This window comes from Syngnathus leptorhynchus, chromosome 13 (genome assembly GCF_054491065.1).
Source record: "Syngnathus leptorhynchus isolate UIUO chromosome 13, UIUO_Slep, whole genome shotgun sequence".
Classification (NCBI taxonomy): domain Eukaryota; kingdom Metazoa; phylum Chordata; class Actinopteri; order Syngnathiformes; family Syngnathidae; genus Syngnathus; species Syngnathus leptorhynchus.
The window spans coordinates 6,938,626-6,957,272 of record NC_141207.1 but is presented as its reverse complement, the minus strand read 5'-3'; the positions used below and the strand labels follow the sequence as shown (position 1 = coordinate 6,957,272).

General features: G+C 44.6%; 1 protein-coding gene across 2 annotated transcripts; it reads right to left on the bottom strand.

The window, feature by feature from the left end:
* Positions 1-3,102: 3,102 nt before the first annotated feature.
* Positions 3,103-18,438, bottom strand: tle5 (TLE family member 5, transcriptional modulator). Of its 2 annotated transcripts, XM_085928450.1 has the most exons (8): positions 18,059-18,438; positions 17,650-17,705; positions 10,479-10,567; positions 8,750-8,813; positions 6,432-6,476; positions 4,093-4,155; positions 3,657-3,731; positions 3,103-3,341 (listed from the first exon to the last, which is right to left on the bottom strand). In XM_085928450.1, exons 2-8 carry the CDS (start codon positions 17,674-17,676, stop codon positions 3,114-3,116), a joined length of 591 nt encoding a protein of 196 aa, XP_085784576.1. In that variant the 5' UTR covers positions 17,677-17,705; positions 18,059-18,438; the 3' UTR covers positions 3,103-3,113. The 2 variants fall into 2 exon arrangements, with proteins under 2 accessions (XP_085784576.1, XP_085784577.1); XM_085928451.1 differs by having other exon boundaries at positions 3,103-3,338; positions 17,650-18,438.
* Positions 18,439-18,647: the final 209 nt, after the last annotated feature.

Genomic DNA, 18,647 nt, shown 5'->3' with positions numbered 1-18,647 from the left:
AGAAACGCACACACAATCCAAAATGGCAAAAGGAGGTCACTCAAATTTAAAGCAAAATGTCCATTAAAAGTGTGACGGGCTGTATCCCAAACAAAAACAAGAAAACAGACACACACATATGTAAGGGACAATGACAGATGGCCTCCAACGCATCGGTAGAAACGTTTTAGAGTTAAAAAAAAACAAAACAACAACAGAGGGAAGCTTTGAGGTTACAAAGATGAATCATGTACGAGTGAAGGAGCGAGGGAGTGACATGTCAGGAAAGAAAGATGGTATACAAAACATCATATCAAGATGGATGGATAATGAAGGGATGGATGGAAGAATGGAGAAAAGAATGGACGGATGGATGAGAGTGACACCCTCCCACACCCCGGAGGAGGAGGAGGGAAGTCACACAGCGTGGTGATAGATAGACTGCGAGACAGGGTGAGGATGGAAGGTTGAATGGAGAGATGGAGTGGGACTCGGTAATCAAGGAAAGCGTCAGGACGGAGGGATGGATGGATGGATGGAAGACGAGTGCGCTCTCAATGAGTCAATCATGATTAATCAATGCGCTTTTCTCTCGTTGCGCATTGTGGACTAAATCATCTGCATTCATTTGTGCTTTCTTTTGGGTTTCAGAAATAATGGCAACTTGATCGACAACAAACGGGTTGATCAGATGTGGTGAAGGAGCAAGTGATTCATTCCTCAAGGTTATTTTAGGACACTCAAGTCTCAAGTGTCAACAACTAGTTGAGTAAGTGTGACAAGCAGAGAAGTGAGAACAGAGTGGCCAAGGGGACAGCAAGTCAGTGAGAGTTCGTGTGCGTACTACCTTTGGCGATACTTCACGTGAAACAAGAGCTCCCCCTAGTGGACGTGCAGGGAACAACAAGCATCTCACGCAGCAGGAATCTAGAAGGAACAAACAGTTTTTGCTCTCAGATGTCTCGGCTCCCTGTTGTTATCTTAAAATGGCCTTTTCCAAAACAAAACTTACAATTTTATGTTTGGAATAATAACAAGGCATTTTTCAAAACTAATAATACGCTTTTTTCCCCCAATCATTTAAAGCTAGTCTCTTTTTTTATACAATGAAAAGTCAATTTTAAGTGAGATTTTTTGACAAAAAATACTATAATACATTTATTTTTATACACACACATCATATAAATTTGAAGATAAGTAATTTTAGAGCTATATTTTTGGATAAGCTGCTTTTTTTTCAAAGAAAAAAACCATGAACTCACAGTGAAGGTGAAAGAAAAGCGCGAGCAAGGCCAATTATGATTTGATTGACTTTATTTGTAAGGCACCAGAAGTCCTTCCTTACTGCACAACATTTCATATTATTTCACATAAATGTCTGCTGTACTTTTGATAGTTTGCTCTTCCCCCCCTTGTTGTTTAAATGTAGGTATGATGTAGGACACAAAACATTTCCACTTTCAGGTTTTACATTATGCACAAAATAAGTATTAAAAAAAAAAAAAAATCAAAGGACCTTACAAAGCTTACAATGCTTGACGCTATGAGCTAAAAAGTTGCGAGATGAGAAGAGGGGGGAAAAGGGGGGGCAAAGATCACCCGCCTTAAACAGCAACAACCATCCAGATTATACTGTATGTACACATAAAGCTCTCTATGCATGCCCGAGTGTACACTGAGGTCATCACCTCCAGTTATGTCAACTAATACATCAGGGTTTTTTTCTATCAGGAGAGCCACAAGAAATGTATGAAAAATATGATGGTTATTCTTATTATTATTTATGATAATGGGTTGTGAGCTTTTTTTGTTTTCATTTTTGTATGGCAGCTTGTGAAGCCACTAAAATAGACGACAATCCAACAAGTGCACTGATCACAAACAGGTCCCTATAAAAAAAAATCAAAAATCAAATTTGCTTTCCCTGTGGATCATGCGTTTCCATGTGTGTGGTATGGCGACATTAAGCACAGCATGAAAGAGAGACGGGAAGATGATGTGCTGCATTCAACAGCAGAAACACAGATGATGCTAAGTGCTAAGTTTGTGTAAAAGATGTCATCGAATAAAGTTCTGGTTGTACGCTTTTGAGAAAAAGGAAACAGGTGACATGTTTTTTTGGGGGGGGATATTCTAGTCAAAAAATTATAAGTCGCATTATTAGAGATAAAAGTGTGAGAATCAAAAGTTGGAAAAAAAAGAAATCCTCAGTGTGTCCTTAATGTGCCTTGTTACATTTTCATTGTACATGAAGGCTGTAGGTGCTGCTGTTTTGCTTAGCAACCAACTTCAAACAGGACCGCTCTTAACGCTTTAAAGTCCATCAGGGTGGACAATAGTGTCTAGAAATTGAGACAATTATACAACCCAATTCCAGTCCAGGGCTGTTTACACGAATCTATAGGTGCTGCTGTTTTGGTTAGCAGTGGAGGTCCAATGTTCAGACACATGCAATTGTAATAGAAAGAAAATTATGGTGTTTGATGGGTCAGATAAACAATTGCCGCACTTACTATGATTGCTGCGTTCAAGAAAATTGGGAAAAGCTGACATTTCCCAAACGCAACTAAAACAATCAGATTATAGGAACATTAGGAATTGGCTAAATTGGACATCAGCTTTTATCAGAACCAGTTCCGCAGGAAAATTACGGCTGAACAACGAATCAAATTCAAATTGACACTTCAAAGCAGTGGGATGAAAATGAAAATTTCAAATCGGCTGCAATTTGGAGGGGCGCTTCATTTCTGTTGCTTGGCGGGTCTGAAATGATGAATCAATTCAAAAAGATTGATTAACCTATTATCATGCCTAATTCTATTATAATGCTCGATTCCCAGCGGTCTTGAATGCAGCGCCAGTGGTGATAAACGTGGGGAGGAGAAAAGAGGGAGGAGGAGCGAGAGGATATAGGAATAAAGAGCAGGAAGCTTCATCATTAAAACATTCAATAAAAAAGAGACATGAAAATATGGAGAAACCCGCAGTCTGGCGAGGAGCTCAGTGGCCAATTTTTTTTCCCGCGGAGAAGAGCGGAAGTCAGGGTCTCGGCGGTGAAACCTCAAGAGAAAGAGAAATAGATAGATAGATAGATAGATAGACCGGGGGGGGGGGGGGGGGGGGGGGGGCACCGCCTAGTCGGACTTGTCGCCGTCCTCCTCGCGGTGGCTGTCGGCGGCATCCCGCGAGGCCTTCTCCTCCTTGGCCAGCTGAGCCTGGGAGGCCAGCAGGGAGGAGAGGGAAAAGAGGCCGGAGGAGGTGGTGACGGCGGGCAGGCTGGGTTGGCTCAGGCCCAGCGGCAGGGGGGTCATGGGCAGAGCCAGGCCCTGGAGCTGAGACAGCTGGTGGGCCTGGAGCTGCTGCTACACGGAACACAAGCGCACGCCACTTAGACTCCAGATGCCCACAAACGCCAAAGCCGCCCACGCCAAGGTGCTAATGGATCATGCGTAATAGTAAACAGGGCTGGACGACAAGGACCAGTAATCTTGAGAGAAGCTCATTTGGTCAATAGTGAGGAAAGATATTTTGGAGCCAAGTGGCCACCGTACCCTCAAACTGTTAACCGGCAATAAACACTTGGAATGAAAAGAATACAAATGATAATGAAATGCCGCCTCCCAGCGATTACCAAGCGCCGGACCAAGCCCACGGGGCGTGGCGGCGGATCATCGTACCCTTATGATGGAGTTCATCTCCGGGGGGGTGACCTGCTTGGCCCTCTCGATGGCTGCCAGGACCTGCTGCTGGTGCTGCGCATGGGCGGGAGGACACAATGAAAGAATAGAGGGGAGGACGGGTTAGATCAATATCAATCTTACAAACACACACCCTGACACACACACCAGCCTGGTGTGACATCAATGAATGGATGGTGTGAAGTAATGGTGATCGTCAACCCCCTAGTGGTGAGATAGATGAGAACGGCTTATCTGAAGCCCACGGCTATTTATTATTACACGCACACCCTCGTATGGTAGGTGGGGGCAGGAAATTGAGAATGCCGAGGGAAGGGGTCAGCGTGGTGTAGAAGTAACAAGGCTGTGTAACAAGAGTGTGCTCTCACGCCTGGATGTTAAGGGTCTCGGTGTGTGTGTGTGTGTGTGTATATACCTCCTGAGACAGGTATGGGAGGACTTGTGCGCAGATCCCATTTAATCTCTTCACAATCTCAGCCTGTGGAGGAAAGGGTAAACAAAAATGAGGTCCATTTTTTTGCAAGATAAAAAATAATATTATGGCTGGGATAGGCGAGTGCACGCTGGCGACACTGGTCAGGATAAGCAGTTTTTTTTTTTTTTTTCATGGGATGTGCTAAAAAGCGGTGAAAGGGGAAAAAAAAACAGAAGATAACCCAACGTTTAACCTTTAAACCCTCGACACACGAAAACAGCCATTTTGTGATTCCGAGCACACGCTCATTGGTATGAGCAACAGCAGGTATGACCTTCTCAAACTCGCACACACAAAAGCGTTGCTATCCTCCTCACACACGGCTCCATTATCACATTTGGCTGCTAATCACCCAATCCGAGCTAGAGATATGCAAATGAGCCCTAATGGTGTTAAAACGTAATCGTGGCAAGATGAGGCGAGAGTAGCGGTTATTAGGCATGCAGAGCACGACTGCCTCCTCCAATCAGGCGCTCGGCTCGGCTCCCACACGCACGCTCACACGAACGTCTTAAAAACGTCTTTGTGGGGACTCGCCGCAAGCTAACAAATATTCCATTTTTCCCGGCGCTTTTATCTGTGCTCCCTGTCATCTTCCCGAGCTTTGTTCCCCCGCCCCTCCCTTCCTCCACTCGTTCCTCTCCGGCAGACTTCTTCAAGTGTTGTTTCGGCGCCTCATCTCGCTGACAGCAGGAATATCGTACGCGTCGGGAAAGAAGAAAAGTGGACGTCAAAAGGCCGGACGGACGCATCGTTTCAAGGATCATTAATTCGGCTCGGAGACTCCTTTACTGCATTTTTTATGCCAATTTAAACGAGGCACGATTGTAAAAAATGGAGGCAGATGTTCACAAGGGGAGAATCAAAGAGGAACACGTGTTTGAGTATATTCGCGTTACCGTACTTGTGAGGACTGACGTATAGTGCAGCTTATAGAGATTGCCTTGGGCTATTATGCTAACGGGCTCTTGTAAAATTTGCTGCATTCATTTCAGGATTTTCTGGTCTGAGCCAGGATTCAAACCCCGAATCGTAGAACTGCGGGCAGACTTACGACCCACTTGTGACCCTGGGCCTGTATATTTCCATTTCTATCGTTTCATAAGATAAAAGTGGTTGTTTTGACAAACGAAGGGATTGCGGAAAAAGGCTCCATTGCGTGTGCTTTTCATTTCACGGTACAAATCCGATTTTCTCAAAAAGCTTCAAGAAACGGAATAGAAAAGTAAAATCACTCCCAGCTCAACCTTCGACGAGCGGCAGGAGAAATGAGGACGATAGAAAGCGTACGGCCGTGGAGGAGGCTCGGGAGTGAAGTCTTTCTTGAATGAAGGACGATGAAGGGGGATCGAGTGAAGGAGAAAACGTACCAGAGGAGGGAAATAGAGTCAGGGGTGGTGGGGGAAGTGGTGGTGGTGGGGGGCGTACAATGGGCCTCGACATGAACGCTCCCCCATGCTCGTTTCCCCACATCCCTTTCCATTTCAACTCTCTAATGGAACTACTGCCTCTTCGCGTCCTCTCACACAAAGAAATCACACACACACACACACTGACAAACCAATATCTACAGTATATTCACGCACACACTCACAACACAGCCTTCAAAAAAAAGGGAGAACAAAAGAACGCACATGAGCAAGTGAGCACACATATCCAGCAGCAGATGTCTTCTCGGAAGGTCTCAAAGGAGATAGATGGCCCCGGTCTTGTAATTGTGATTTATTAGACAATTATTGCTTTTTTCTATGTATTTTTTAAAAATACACATAAAGTGTATGACATAAAAGCTATATCAGATCTATTGATGTTCACGTGTCCATGAGTCAAAGCCAACATGGTTCTCCTCATATGCCTGCCAGTGTGTGCCGTCAATCACGTGAGTGTGTGTGTGTGTGTGTGTGTGTGTGTGTGTGTGTGTGTGTGTGTGTGTGTGTGTGTGTGTGGATGAGGTCCATAATCGCTCTTCTCCCTCCAGCAGCCGAAGCATAAATTACTGCCCGAGCTTCATCCCAAGCAGCTGACATATGAGCAAGCACAGGGAAGTCCATTCCGTGTTACAACTAGAGATTTTTCTTTGCCTTCCATTTCTGTAAAGCTTGTACAGTTTTGAAACATTTGACGGGCAAAATCTGCCTCAAAATGACTTAAAAAGCAGTGGCAAAAATGAATATAAAAAAAAAAAAAAAAGAAAAACCCAGAGGTAGCTAATCACTCTATTTGCAAAAACAACATGCTATGCTAGCCAACAATATAATGTAGCAGAAGCAATGAGTCACCTGTTTGTGCATCTCAATGTTGAGCCCGTAGGACATCTCATAGTACTGGATGGAAATGAGAGGAGACAGACAGTATTGCATCAAACACATTTTGATATGCAGTCGTTGCTTCATGTACAAGTTGAATTCATTCCAGGACCATACATACTCTTTGTTTTTCTTTTTTTTTTTCTTTTTAACTCAAAATACTCAAGCCATTTATCATTACTTAACAATGTGCTTTTTAGTAAGAAAAGAGAAACAAAAACAGAAGGTAAAAAATTATACAGTTTCAGCTCATATTCTTTATTTATGGTTCAGTTCAATGGAAATTGTGCTGCTCCTTTAGGTGTATGTGCATTGGGCAACAGGGGGCGGTATAATACATGCATACGCAGGGTGTTTTTTTTGTGTGGTGTTTTTTAGTATGTTTTTGTGATTTTTGTTTGACTTTTCATGTGGATTTTTTTTAGACAGTTTGTAGTTTGCAAAACTCTTGAATTAGGTCACTCGTAAATTGAGGTTACGGCTATAGGATATGTGAGGAGGTGACAATTATGTTATATTTTTTTTTCATCAGGACATGATGCAAAAACTCGAAATGTAACCTAACATCCCAAAATGGCCTTCAGCGCTCTGACTTACACAACCGACGTTCTGGTAACGATTTGGTAAACGAGCGGATACAAATGGCAAACAGGAAGTGGGCAGGAAAAGGAACGACAATAGACTGACAATAGAATGTTTTGTTTGTGTGTCTGTGTGTGTGTGTGTGTGTGTGTGTGTTATGTGTGCTGAGTGTTAATGAGAGGGCCACCCTCTAGGCGTAAACCCAGTTAATCACTCACTCAGTCTGCAGGAGGGACTGGCTCTGTGACTGGAAAACAAACACACACACACATGAAAAACACCAAACACACACACACACTCTGTTCAATCTTACACACATACACGATCTCTCGCAGGCACACACATTTTGTCTGTGCTTTGCAGTGTAGCAGCACACCAGCCCATGTGGAAGCTCCCTAAAGTAATTACAGCGCTTGGGAAATGGAGGTGCTGCCTACCGGGGGAGTGGGGGCAACCTGATATCGTATTAGAGAGGGTTTTGTGTGTGTGTGTGTGTGTGTGTGTATGTGTGTGCAAGACCAGGCTTGCTCACAGAAGTGATAGAAAAGGAGGCTTTAAGCATTATTTTGTACATTTCTGCTGAATACAATGTACACAAACCAGGTTCTTTAACTAATTAGTGATCAGGAATGATGCAGTATCTTTAACGCTGCTTAAATTAAAAATGAGCTTTTGGCAAATGTACGACTACGTTTGTAAACAATACACCAAAGCATAGTTCTGGGTGTCATAAAAATGATGGACCTGATTGGAAACAATCCCTGAATTTTGTTGAGTCTTGAGTTCCAGACATGACCCTAATTTTTTTTTTTTTATCATTTCTATTTCCTTTGAAATAAAATAATTGAGATGAACAGTTCAACAGAGACCGTCTTGATTTGGGCTGACATGTGATATTAAAGCGCCGCATTGGCTTTGGGCAAAATAAAATAAAAGTGACCTTTTACTAAATAGCACGTGTTTACATAATTTTGCGTTTGACTGAATATGTGTGTGTACATTTCAGTGTGTGCAGACAGACGGGAGGCCTCCAAGTGTGTGTGTGTGTGTGTGTGTGTGTGTGTGTGTGTGTGTGTGTGTGTGTGTGTGTGTCTCATGGTGGCAGGAGCAGTGTGGCGGCGCAGATTAGATGAGATTAAAGCCAGTCAGCGGATCAATTAGAGGCAAAACATCACAGGGCTACATTGCCAGCAACAATGAGATTAGCCCCGAGGTGGAGCATGTGTGCGTGTGTGGATGAACATGTATGTGGGGAGACAAAAAGGGCGGAGGGGGAGCACAAGAGGGAACAAAGGGCTGCGAGCATTTAAAGGATTATCGTGTACTCCGTTTCAACGGCGGTCTTGTTTTTGGGGGGATTGGGCGATTAGCTCGTTGGATCAACTCATTATTAGCGACGGGCAAAAAAAACATGCTCAAGATGGACAAACATGGCATCGTTTTAGCTATGTTGTTGTTCAACTCACGCTGGATGAAAAATGTGTCACTCTTCAATTTGTACACTTTGACTTGGAGTCGGTTGTTGGACAATGTTTGTGTGCGGCCATGTTTAGTTGTACTTTCTTGACACCGATTAGAGTACTGGTTTTTTTTTGGGTTTTATGACTTAGTCGTCTGTTTATGATACTTGGGAATGTATATATGTGAGCTCAAAAAAACTTTGCCAATCATAAAGATGGCCGGAATTTATACAAAATGGCTTCACTCACCATGATGTAATGACGTTGCATCTCCGACTTCTCACTGGCCAGCTTGTCACATTCCAGCTTCAGGCTGCGGAGGAAACAAGTCGAGCGGAGTCAGCAGCGGTCACTTTATCCCTCGTCACCTTCGTTTTCATCAGCACCTCCTCCTTTGTCTGCCATCTTAACCATCATGACAGTCCTCATCCTGACCTTCCAGATATTATAAGCGCAAACCAGCGTGGAAAAAAAAGAAAAAAAAAAGTCTGCTTTCCAAACCAGAAAGCAGGCAAGTCTAGAAATAGCACAGGCAGTAATCACGTCAGCGTTGATGACACGCGAGGCGACGGGACAAAAAGGAGGACACGTCAACAAGTCAGCCAGATGGTAAAATGAACACGACAGCGAGGATCGAGGGGGGGTTGAAATCACCTCGCGTGCGTTTGATTGAAGGAGCCGGTGCCGACACGCCGGTGTGACAAGGTGTGATACCGAGCGAGGGCGGATAAGGCGGAGATGTTGTAAAGATATGCACAGACGCACGGCAGCTAGATCTAAAACCTGCTTGATGCTCTGCGTACATTGATGCTGTCTGCAACGATGAAAGCCGCCTGACAGTTCACGCGCGGTTAAAGCTGTCACATTGCGTATAGGGTAGTGTATGGAGGAGCTGTGTCAGAAAGGTTCCAGGACTGATTTGCATTACATACGTCATCGTCTTGTTCCCGCTGAGAAGCATCTCATCGACTTCCCGCTTCCCATGTGTGCATTTGTCGGCTTTGTGGTGTGTTGTCATGGCAACACCCCCCCCCCCCCCCCTCCAAGTCTACCTGGAATTGGCTGCGCACCTCCTGCGATTGGCGCTCATCAGCCGGCGGGCATGCACCGCTGCTCTCCAAAGACACTTTGATGGAGTTTTATTGCCGATTCTTCCGTCTCTAAATCGCTTGCGCTGTCATCTTTATTTTGATTGATGTATTCCCTGATCTATTTATGCATGGGACTGAGGGAAAGGGGGAATTAGGAGGAGGAGGAGGAAGGCAACAGATACAAAGGCTGCAACTATACCCAGGGGAACGCCTGTTGTACATTTTGCCTTTTAAAAGCTTCCACGGCACATCACTACAACGTTTCCTCTGTGACTGCCCCATTTTAACCCCAAGTCAACAGCCAACAACAAAAAAGGAGCTTTCTTTCGACTGTGCTCTCTGATAGAGGTTAAATGCTGCTGCTCACAATTGAAGGAATCGTAAAAAAAAAATAAAAAAAAGATGCATGATGTCACTGCTACTTTGCAAAGCTGTTCAAATAAAAGGAAAAAGGATCGTGGTGGCACTGAAAATACGCCGGGCTTTCATCTGTCTTTGTTACGCTAGACACAAAAAAATAAACAAGAACAAACCAGGAAGGAATGCAACCCGCACAAAGATGGTTCATCTTTCAGAACTGCCATCAAACACATCAGTTAGCGTTCTAAACAGCCGCTGTGGGGTGGAGACTTCTTACGATATAACGGCGAGATTAGGAAGCGAAACGGTAGCATGACTTCAAGGGGGAGCTGAATGCAATTATAATAGAAAATCCACTTGGGTTTAAAAGCACCAGTGGCTAAAACCAAACTAGCAGGGTTCTTACTTTCTGGACCTGGTCTTGACACCTCAAATTAATGTCTTGGCCAAAACATTACAGGTCCGAACTGTGACAAATTAAATTAAGGCCACATCATTCGTAGCCGCTTGTTTTTACGTCGTCTCACCTGTGGTATTGTGCTTGGAGGAACTGGAACTCATCCTTGATCCTGTCACAGGAGTCGGATGTTGTGAATTTCAGCTGCTGCGATGAAGCCTGCCAAGGGAGGAAGAATGGTGTGAAAAGGCAGGAGGAAGTGGCGGGCCGAGAGGAGGAAAAAAAAAAAATCATTAAAAACACCAGCGCGAGATAGAGGGCTTTTTCAATGAAAGGTTTCGGGCCAGTGATCAGCAGTAGACGGCATAGCGAGCCAATGTGGATCACATCCAATTACACATTTAAGCACAGAATGGAATGATAAATGGAAGAAAAAGTGCCCAAAACACAAGGTATTAACTATGAAATATTAATAGTTGAACCAAAAAGCTGAGTAAGAGCTGTGTATTATCATTTCCAAATGAAGTCTCAAACTAAACATAGAATTAAAAAAAACAACAACAAAAAAACATTTAGAACCAATTAACGACAATTATATTCATTTCAATGGGGACATGCGACTTGAGATAAGGTTCGTGCTACAACAATGCAAAATGAGTCACACATTTGAGCGGTCACGCCTCGCTCGTACATCGCCACAACGCACAATACAAGTAAACAAGGCAAAGTGGAATTGCTGCCAAATCCGCCACGGCAAGTGCGCTCACACCCTTAATCACATAAAGGCTAGCGGTATTAACTATAAATGTTCCCCGAGCGCCACTTTGGATACCGACGTGCACCAGCTAGCCTTCATGTCAGCGTCCAAAGCAGTTTGTCACAGCCTCATATAGAAACCGAGAACAATCACTCTTTCACCAGGCTTGACTGATGCGGTTTGTCGTCATTGTAAATCCGTCCGCATTTTCACCGCGGCGGCGACCCGCTCGCGTAAAGCCAACTAGGGGCAAAATCTCATTATTCCTCGCTAGCGTGCGTAATGGCTCACGTGGGAGAAGGTGACATTTTCTCACTAAAAACAGCACGGCGCTATTAGGAATGACTTGTCCTCTGCTGGCTGAGAAAACCAGGCCTCGCTGCATTCACGTGAGCGTGGCCGCAAAACACGAGACACCAAAAGGTTGAATAAATGCGCCCAGCTCGCCGCACAAGGCAAACGATTAAATACGGTGAATGACTTTGACACAAACGCTAGAGACACAAAAAGTAGTGCTCAGCTGGTTATGGCATTAAACAGTTCATTATCTGGTCTTATATTAAATTTGAAATACTAGTACACAGCTACTGTAAGGTCAGATATTTAGCTGGCAAAAGAGAAGCTGGCGCTATATACAGAAATAACACACATTTAAAAAAATATATATCACACTGTTGCTTAGAGACTGTAAAAGCAAATAAGCTAATCTATTATCTCTCTGGTCCGTGCTGGCGAGGAACAAACTCATCAAACGGCACCGCGGCTATTTGGTGCTGTGCCACGTTGAGCATGTGTCAACACAAGGCACTTAGCTGCAGGCTGCCTCGCACATCACGCTGCGATAACTGCTGCGTGTGTGCGTGTGTGTGTATTTGCATACAGGTTGGCCCTGGAGCCCAAGGAAGGAGTTGCTGCCCCAGATCTTGTTTCCTCCCAGTGTAGCACAGTGTGTGCAACCGTTTTAAACACCACGTTTTTTTTTGTTTTTTTTTTGTGTGTGCGCGTGTGTGTGTGTGTGTGTGTGTGTGTGTGTGTGTGTGTGTGTGTGTGTGTTTTGCAGTCAACAGCCCCCGGGTAGACCTTCCTGTTGCACGCAAACTAAATTGAGTAAACAGAGTTTGGACAGAATCAGACTATCAGGATTGGCATGGAGATATTGCAGGATGTATGTGCGGACATCACCTTGCAGTTATGAGGGAAAGAAAAAACAGCTGTCTATGTGCTCAACAACAGATGGACGGCCATGATGTGAATGAAATACCGACGTGATACGGCGACGTGTGCCATCTGCTGTGACCAAAAAGGTGGCTGCATTAGTCGGGAGCCAAATTGGGTTTGTGCGTTGCCGTTGCTGGCTGTATTGTTGAGCAACATGGTTGCCAACATCCACGATACAAAGTGTGTGTGTGTGTGTGTGTGTGTGTGTGTGTGTGTGTGTGTGTGTGTGTGTGTGTGTGTGTGTGTGTGTGTGTGTGTGGTGATGAGCTTGTATGAGGGACAAATATTCCCTGCCATGACTCATACAGCCCACATACAGATTCTCCTTTGCATGCACAATTTGCATAACATGCGTGGACACACACACACACACACACACACACACACACACACACACACACACACACACACGCAGCACTTTAAATGTAGGACAACCTCTAATTCGATTCTCCCCCGCTCCTTTGAGACGTAATTAAAGCATTAAAAAGCTTTGTGCGCCGCCGAGGCAATTGAGACAGTCTTCAGCGAATAAATGGGATTCGGCGTTTCAGGAAATGACTGCCCCGCCTTCCTACCCATCCCACCTGAATCTCCACACACACACATGGCCTTCTTCTTGCCTCTTTACCCTGCCCTCATCCGTGTGAAATCTACTGTGAGACCTTGTTTTTACACCACCGAACAGTCAACAAAGAGAATGGAAAGAGATTAGCGCGCGCACACACATAAGGAGAGTACCAGCAGGATACATTGGGAAACATCCTCCCCAATATAAATCCTGCCTAAGGGTGGTGGGATCGTATTTCCTGGAGCACTGTGCCTGGCTGTTTACATCTCACTTGGTGTGTGTGTGTGTTTTCGGGGCCTGACTAATGACTGGATGTTATCTCACTCCTACTCTTTAAAGATCCACGCAAAGTGACTAATAGTTGGCCGTGCGGTGTTTACGAGATTCCAGGCTGTTTTGCGGAGCGCCATAGCAACGATTCAGTCAAGGACGACTTGACTGCGTTCGACAAAAGACTCCAGCTTGGAGGTGGACAATGATAATATTCGTGGAAATATACCAGTTAAACGGCAATGATGTGAATCCACACCTCTGCCAGGGTGAAGCTGGTAATGGATACTTTTTTTTTAAAATTTAATTTCTTCACACTTTGGGCTCGCTGTCCATTAGTACACGGTTAGACAACCAAGTGCGGTGTGAAAAGGTATTTTTGAAGTTGACAAAGTGGCGGCTCAAGACCGCACTAAATCCAAATCGGGCACTCGGACCTCCGGTGTAAATCCGTCGAAAGAATAATTCTAGTGATGTAGAAGTCGCAATATTGTAGCTTTGTTCAAGAACCTGGGTCAACGCAGCTGCTTGGAGTATGTGTGTATTTATGTGTGTGTGTGTGTGTGTGTGTGTGTGTGTGTGTGTTTAGGCTGAGGTAAAGGATTGTGTCTTTAGCCGCTCTGGACAGGGGCTTTGGAGCGCAGAGAGAGCCTAATCCTGTTTGGGCCAGGAATTTGATTTTGATTATTATCTCTCACGGACCGAGCCAAGGCTTAGCCCAATCCCCTCCCCCCCATCACCCTCCTCCCCTCACACCTCCCCTTTGCAGCCTGACAGAGTTGACCTCGTTAAGATGCTTTAAAGAGGATTATTCTACTTTTATCACTTGGAGTGAGGTGCCCTTGCAAACACAGACTTGGCAAGGCTCGGCTCCCAGCTCGGCGCGACTATCTTGACCCCGCATGCAAGGCCAGCCAAGCGTGCGGTAAAAACACACACAAACATGACACTCGTGGCATGCTGCCCTGGAGACACGGATGCACAAAAAAATGCGCACACACACACACACACACTGAAGTGACAATGTGGCTGTGGGGAGGCATTTAATAGCACAACCTACAAACACACACACACACGAAGAAAGAGTGCAGAGATTGCAAAACCAAGGGAAATGGGCAATTTGTCAAGAGAGAGAGAGAGGGGGGGGGGGTACGACCGGGTCGACGGTTTGGAGAGTATGTCTGAGATTAAAACCAGACATGTGGGGTGTTGGAGTGGAGGAGGGTGCGCTAGGGGTTAAGATTACACCCCGTATACTTGGGCAGATGATTGATGTCTGCTTGTAAAAAGCAAGGTTATTACTCACAACAACCCACCGGGGAGGGAAAGCAAAAAGATTAATTCGCAAAGTTTCGAGCAAAGTGGTGATAGGCAGATAGATTCTTGTGCACTAGTAACTTTGGATCATGAGCCACATGCTGCTTCACCAAAGACATCGTTCACATGACGCAGCTTAGACTTCATTTGGTATCACGCGAAGACAGGAAGTACACAAGTGGTGTTATCGTTGGAGCTAACGGGGATGAAGCAACACTGTTCCACTCGGGAACGAACAAACAGAGCAACTAATTCTCTTGTCTGCCGCCATGCTGTATGGCCTTGTGTTCTTGAGGTCTAAGAGGGGCTCCAGCGGGGTTGAGGCCAGCTGGGCCAATCAAGCAACCCCTGTGGAGAGCTTTTTGTTCCTGCCCAGAGCACCGTTCTGCACCGGTGAAGGGTTAGCGCGACGCACCGTTGCCGCCAATCTAGCTTGCCGGCAGTCGCGCTCCCCGCAGGCAACAAGCTGCTGAATACTGATGCAGCAAATACACACTCAACAACGCAAATGATAAGTCTTTTAAATTCAGGTAATTTATATTCTGTGAATACATAGGCTGTCAATTTCTTCGGAATTTGTTCAATCTTCCTCCACATCAACATGCAGATGGATGCAGCTCACACTTTCACACTGTTGGACAACAGCAAGAATGACTGCTTTTATGTACGAGTCGCGGTCCTATATTAGAGGTGCAACGATTAATTGAGATCTAATCGGTTAATTTTCCTTTGACTGTCAGATCTGCAATGAACGATTATTGAAAAAGCGCTCTTTCTGCTACACCTCCTGCGCCACAACTTAGACCTGCTCCAAGCTAGTCAACTTTCGTCATTAAATTAAGAAAACATCATCGGTCCACTAGAACACTCACCCTGTCTCCAAAACTCGGGCTCCGAGTGTTTCAGAATCCATTCATGGGTATGTTTTAGCTCTAATTGAGTCCGGGGCGAGGACGCCCCTCCCATTCAAGCCATCCTTGACAAAAATCAACATCACCTGTGACCCGTGTCGTCAACTTGGCGAGTCAAAAGCAAGCCTGCCCCCCTCACTAGTGGGTGGGGAGGTCCACGTTTGTCATGCTAATCAGCTGGCCTAACCTTAATGACCCAGACATCTGCTGGTCCGTGTGTGTCAAGCACCCCCACCCCAAACATACAAAAAGAAGATAAGACCCTTGAGGCTGCTAAGAATGTGTGCCTGCGTGTGTGTGCGTCTTTGCAAGAATTATCAACAAGAGTCTATTCCTATTCACTGCAAATGAACACAGCTCGGGTTTTGGACGCACACACTGCACACAAATGTGATGGGGAGGATTTGAGGAAGAGTGGTGGGGGTTATTTAATGGGCGAGACAGGGGACCCCCGGGATTGAGACTCCCTTCAACACACACACACACACACACACACACACACACACACACACACACACACACACACACACACACACAGCCAGAGGTTTTAGAGGAAAGGCTGGGGGCTGCTCTGTTAATTCAAGGAGGATTTATAATGCCTCTGACCCTCCCACCACTACACCAGACCTGTGTGTGTGCACACGTGCATGTGAGAGCATGAATCTTTTTATGCTCGTGCGGCACAAGATTGGTCTTTGTGTGCACATTTTTGCCCTGAGTCAAGACAAATGCTCAGACAACAAAGTCGTCACACCTCCGCACGGGTCAGGGAGTACAAAATAGGGATTTTAGCCTAGCTAGTATCGATAATATACCAACTGGGACCAAAGGGCCGGCGGTAAAGAAAAGCGTCTAACCCCCAAATACAACAAAAGCACGAGTGAAATAGGGTTCCACGTTTTTTTTCCACTTGACTTGCATGCCACAAGCAGCTTTGTTGAATCTGCATTAGGATTAATCAAGTCCAAAAAAAAAAAAGACAACAATATGCCAAATGCTATCAAGTGGGTCAGGCATCAAAAGAGGCTTTTTCCATCGCCACCACTATTAATCCAATGAACTGTGCCCGTAACCTGCGACTAGAGCGGATTACTAAACTAATTCATTGAAGAAGAAAAAAAAAAAAAGAGGATTGGCATTTTGTGACTTCTTCCATGAGGACACATCAGCTTTTTTGATACATACCTTAAATTAAAAAGCTGCCAAGTGTCACAAAAAGCAAAATGGTAGCTAATTGGCCAGACAAAAAAAAAAAGACAAAGAAAAAGCTAATGGACATTTCTTCCCCCGCAAATGTCGGTTCAGATGCCAGAGATTCATAAAAGGGGAATAAAATGATGCCTGTGAGAAAGGCTGACTTATCTTGACACGCTTATCTATACGAATGTCACAGATGTAGCTCATCTACAAGCCGTGTGACAGCAAAGGTGGCAGCACGCCATGGCGCTAACGGGGAAGCTAACAGGTGCTTTCAGAGCCAATAACAAATTTGAATTGACTAGAAAATGCGCTTCATTCCTGGCTCTCATTTTTAATCATGTGACTCAAATCGTCAAATGGGTGACTTTAAGATTGACCTTTGGACATTACTTATTATTTTTTATGTAGGGATGACACAGTTTGGGTTGGACTGGCGGATGTTTTGCCTTTTATTCAAAGTTGTTGATTGGTTGTAATGTCACAATTTGATGATCGGTCATTAATTGGACCCTCAAAATAAATCCGGGGATGTTCTCTGCTGCCATTGTTGATAATCCAAGATTTCTCTGCATTTACAGTCATAGTTTCTTGTGCAATTTTCCCCCAATATTTTAAAATAATTTCATTGTGTAATTGTCTGCAATCGACATAACATGGATAATTTTGGAATGTCTAAATGAGCACATGATGGGATTTGAATCCGAGATGTGCTGAGCAGGAAGACACCATGCCACCTGCTTTCAAACAATTGACCCCAATGTCAAATTTTCATTTTCAACTCTGACAATATAGCAAAGGCACTTATGCTTGGCCAATGGTTGAGCGCATGCTGTGGACTGAGTCTTTGTTACCATGGCAACGCAAAATTTCCGGCTCCCATTACTATAAAATACATTTGAATAAAATAACATGCACATGCATTTTAACACACACACACACAACAGCGTTTTTTGGGTAATATGTTTGGTTAAACATTTGATTATATAAGAACAATATTGAGCATTGCTGACAAAGCCAAATAGCAAGTTCACCACAAATGTAAAAAAAGAAAATGACTTACTGAGTGTCTTGATTGTGGAAACATCATGTCAGTTCCTTGTTGTTGTCTTTTCGCCCCTAAATCCAAAAAAGCTCTGTGTTGATATTGTTCCTTTGTGCCTCCCCTCCAAAAAATACTTCCAAGTGGAGCTGTCCAGCGTCAAGCTCACAGCTACCTAGCGAAACCCCCCCGCCCCCCCACTCCCCAAAACGCACTCACCCTAACTCAAATAAAAATCCAAATTATGACTTTGGTTTGGACTTGACGCCGTGCTTGGAGCTAACCAGCGAGCATCTACGCTAAGCTAGCTGTAATTCTTCCACCTCCAAAAGCTGTCACTCAAAAATGATACCTCGCTCGGTCGGACATTTGGAATGACGCTTTTACACTCACTCAGCGTCAGCTGTAATAATAATAATAATAATCATACCCAAAAATCAGCTATCTTGGAAAACGAACCAGGTCAAACAAGTTTGCTGGATGAAAAACGTGTGTGGGGGGGGGGGGGGAGAGAATGCCAAAATGTCTGCTGGTTAGTTCAATCTCGTTTTTTACGTCCCAACTCGCGAGAGGAAAACAAGCTACAAAACACAGCGGCACTGCCTGGAAGGGTCTCTAAAAAAAAATAATAAAACGCTGCCAACTTTCAGGGGGAAAAAAAGCTTTTAAAAAAGTCGCATTGTCTTTCCTTGCTGTGGATGCGAAGTCAAGTCTTGAGCGTCTGTCTTCTCCAAACCACGACGAGCTCGCTATGCCTGCACGCCCCTCATAGAACTACACGGGCTAGTTCAGCCGGGGAAGCACAGAGCTACAAGCATAGACCTATATGACAAAGCGCTATAGCAGCAAGATGCTTTTGCGCATGTCTGAGAAAATGGCGCCACTCTGTGGACAAGTCAGTGTAAAAACATAAAAAGGGAAATGATAAAATAATAATGTCCGTTTACATTTTTTAATAAGTTGTGATGATTCGATATGCTAATTCTTAATTACAAAATACTACCACAAGATATAATTTA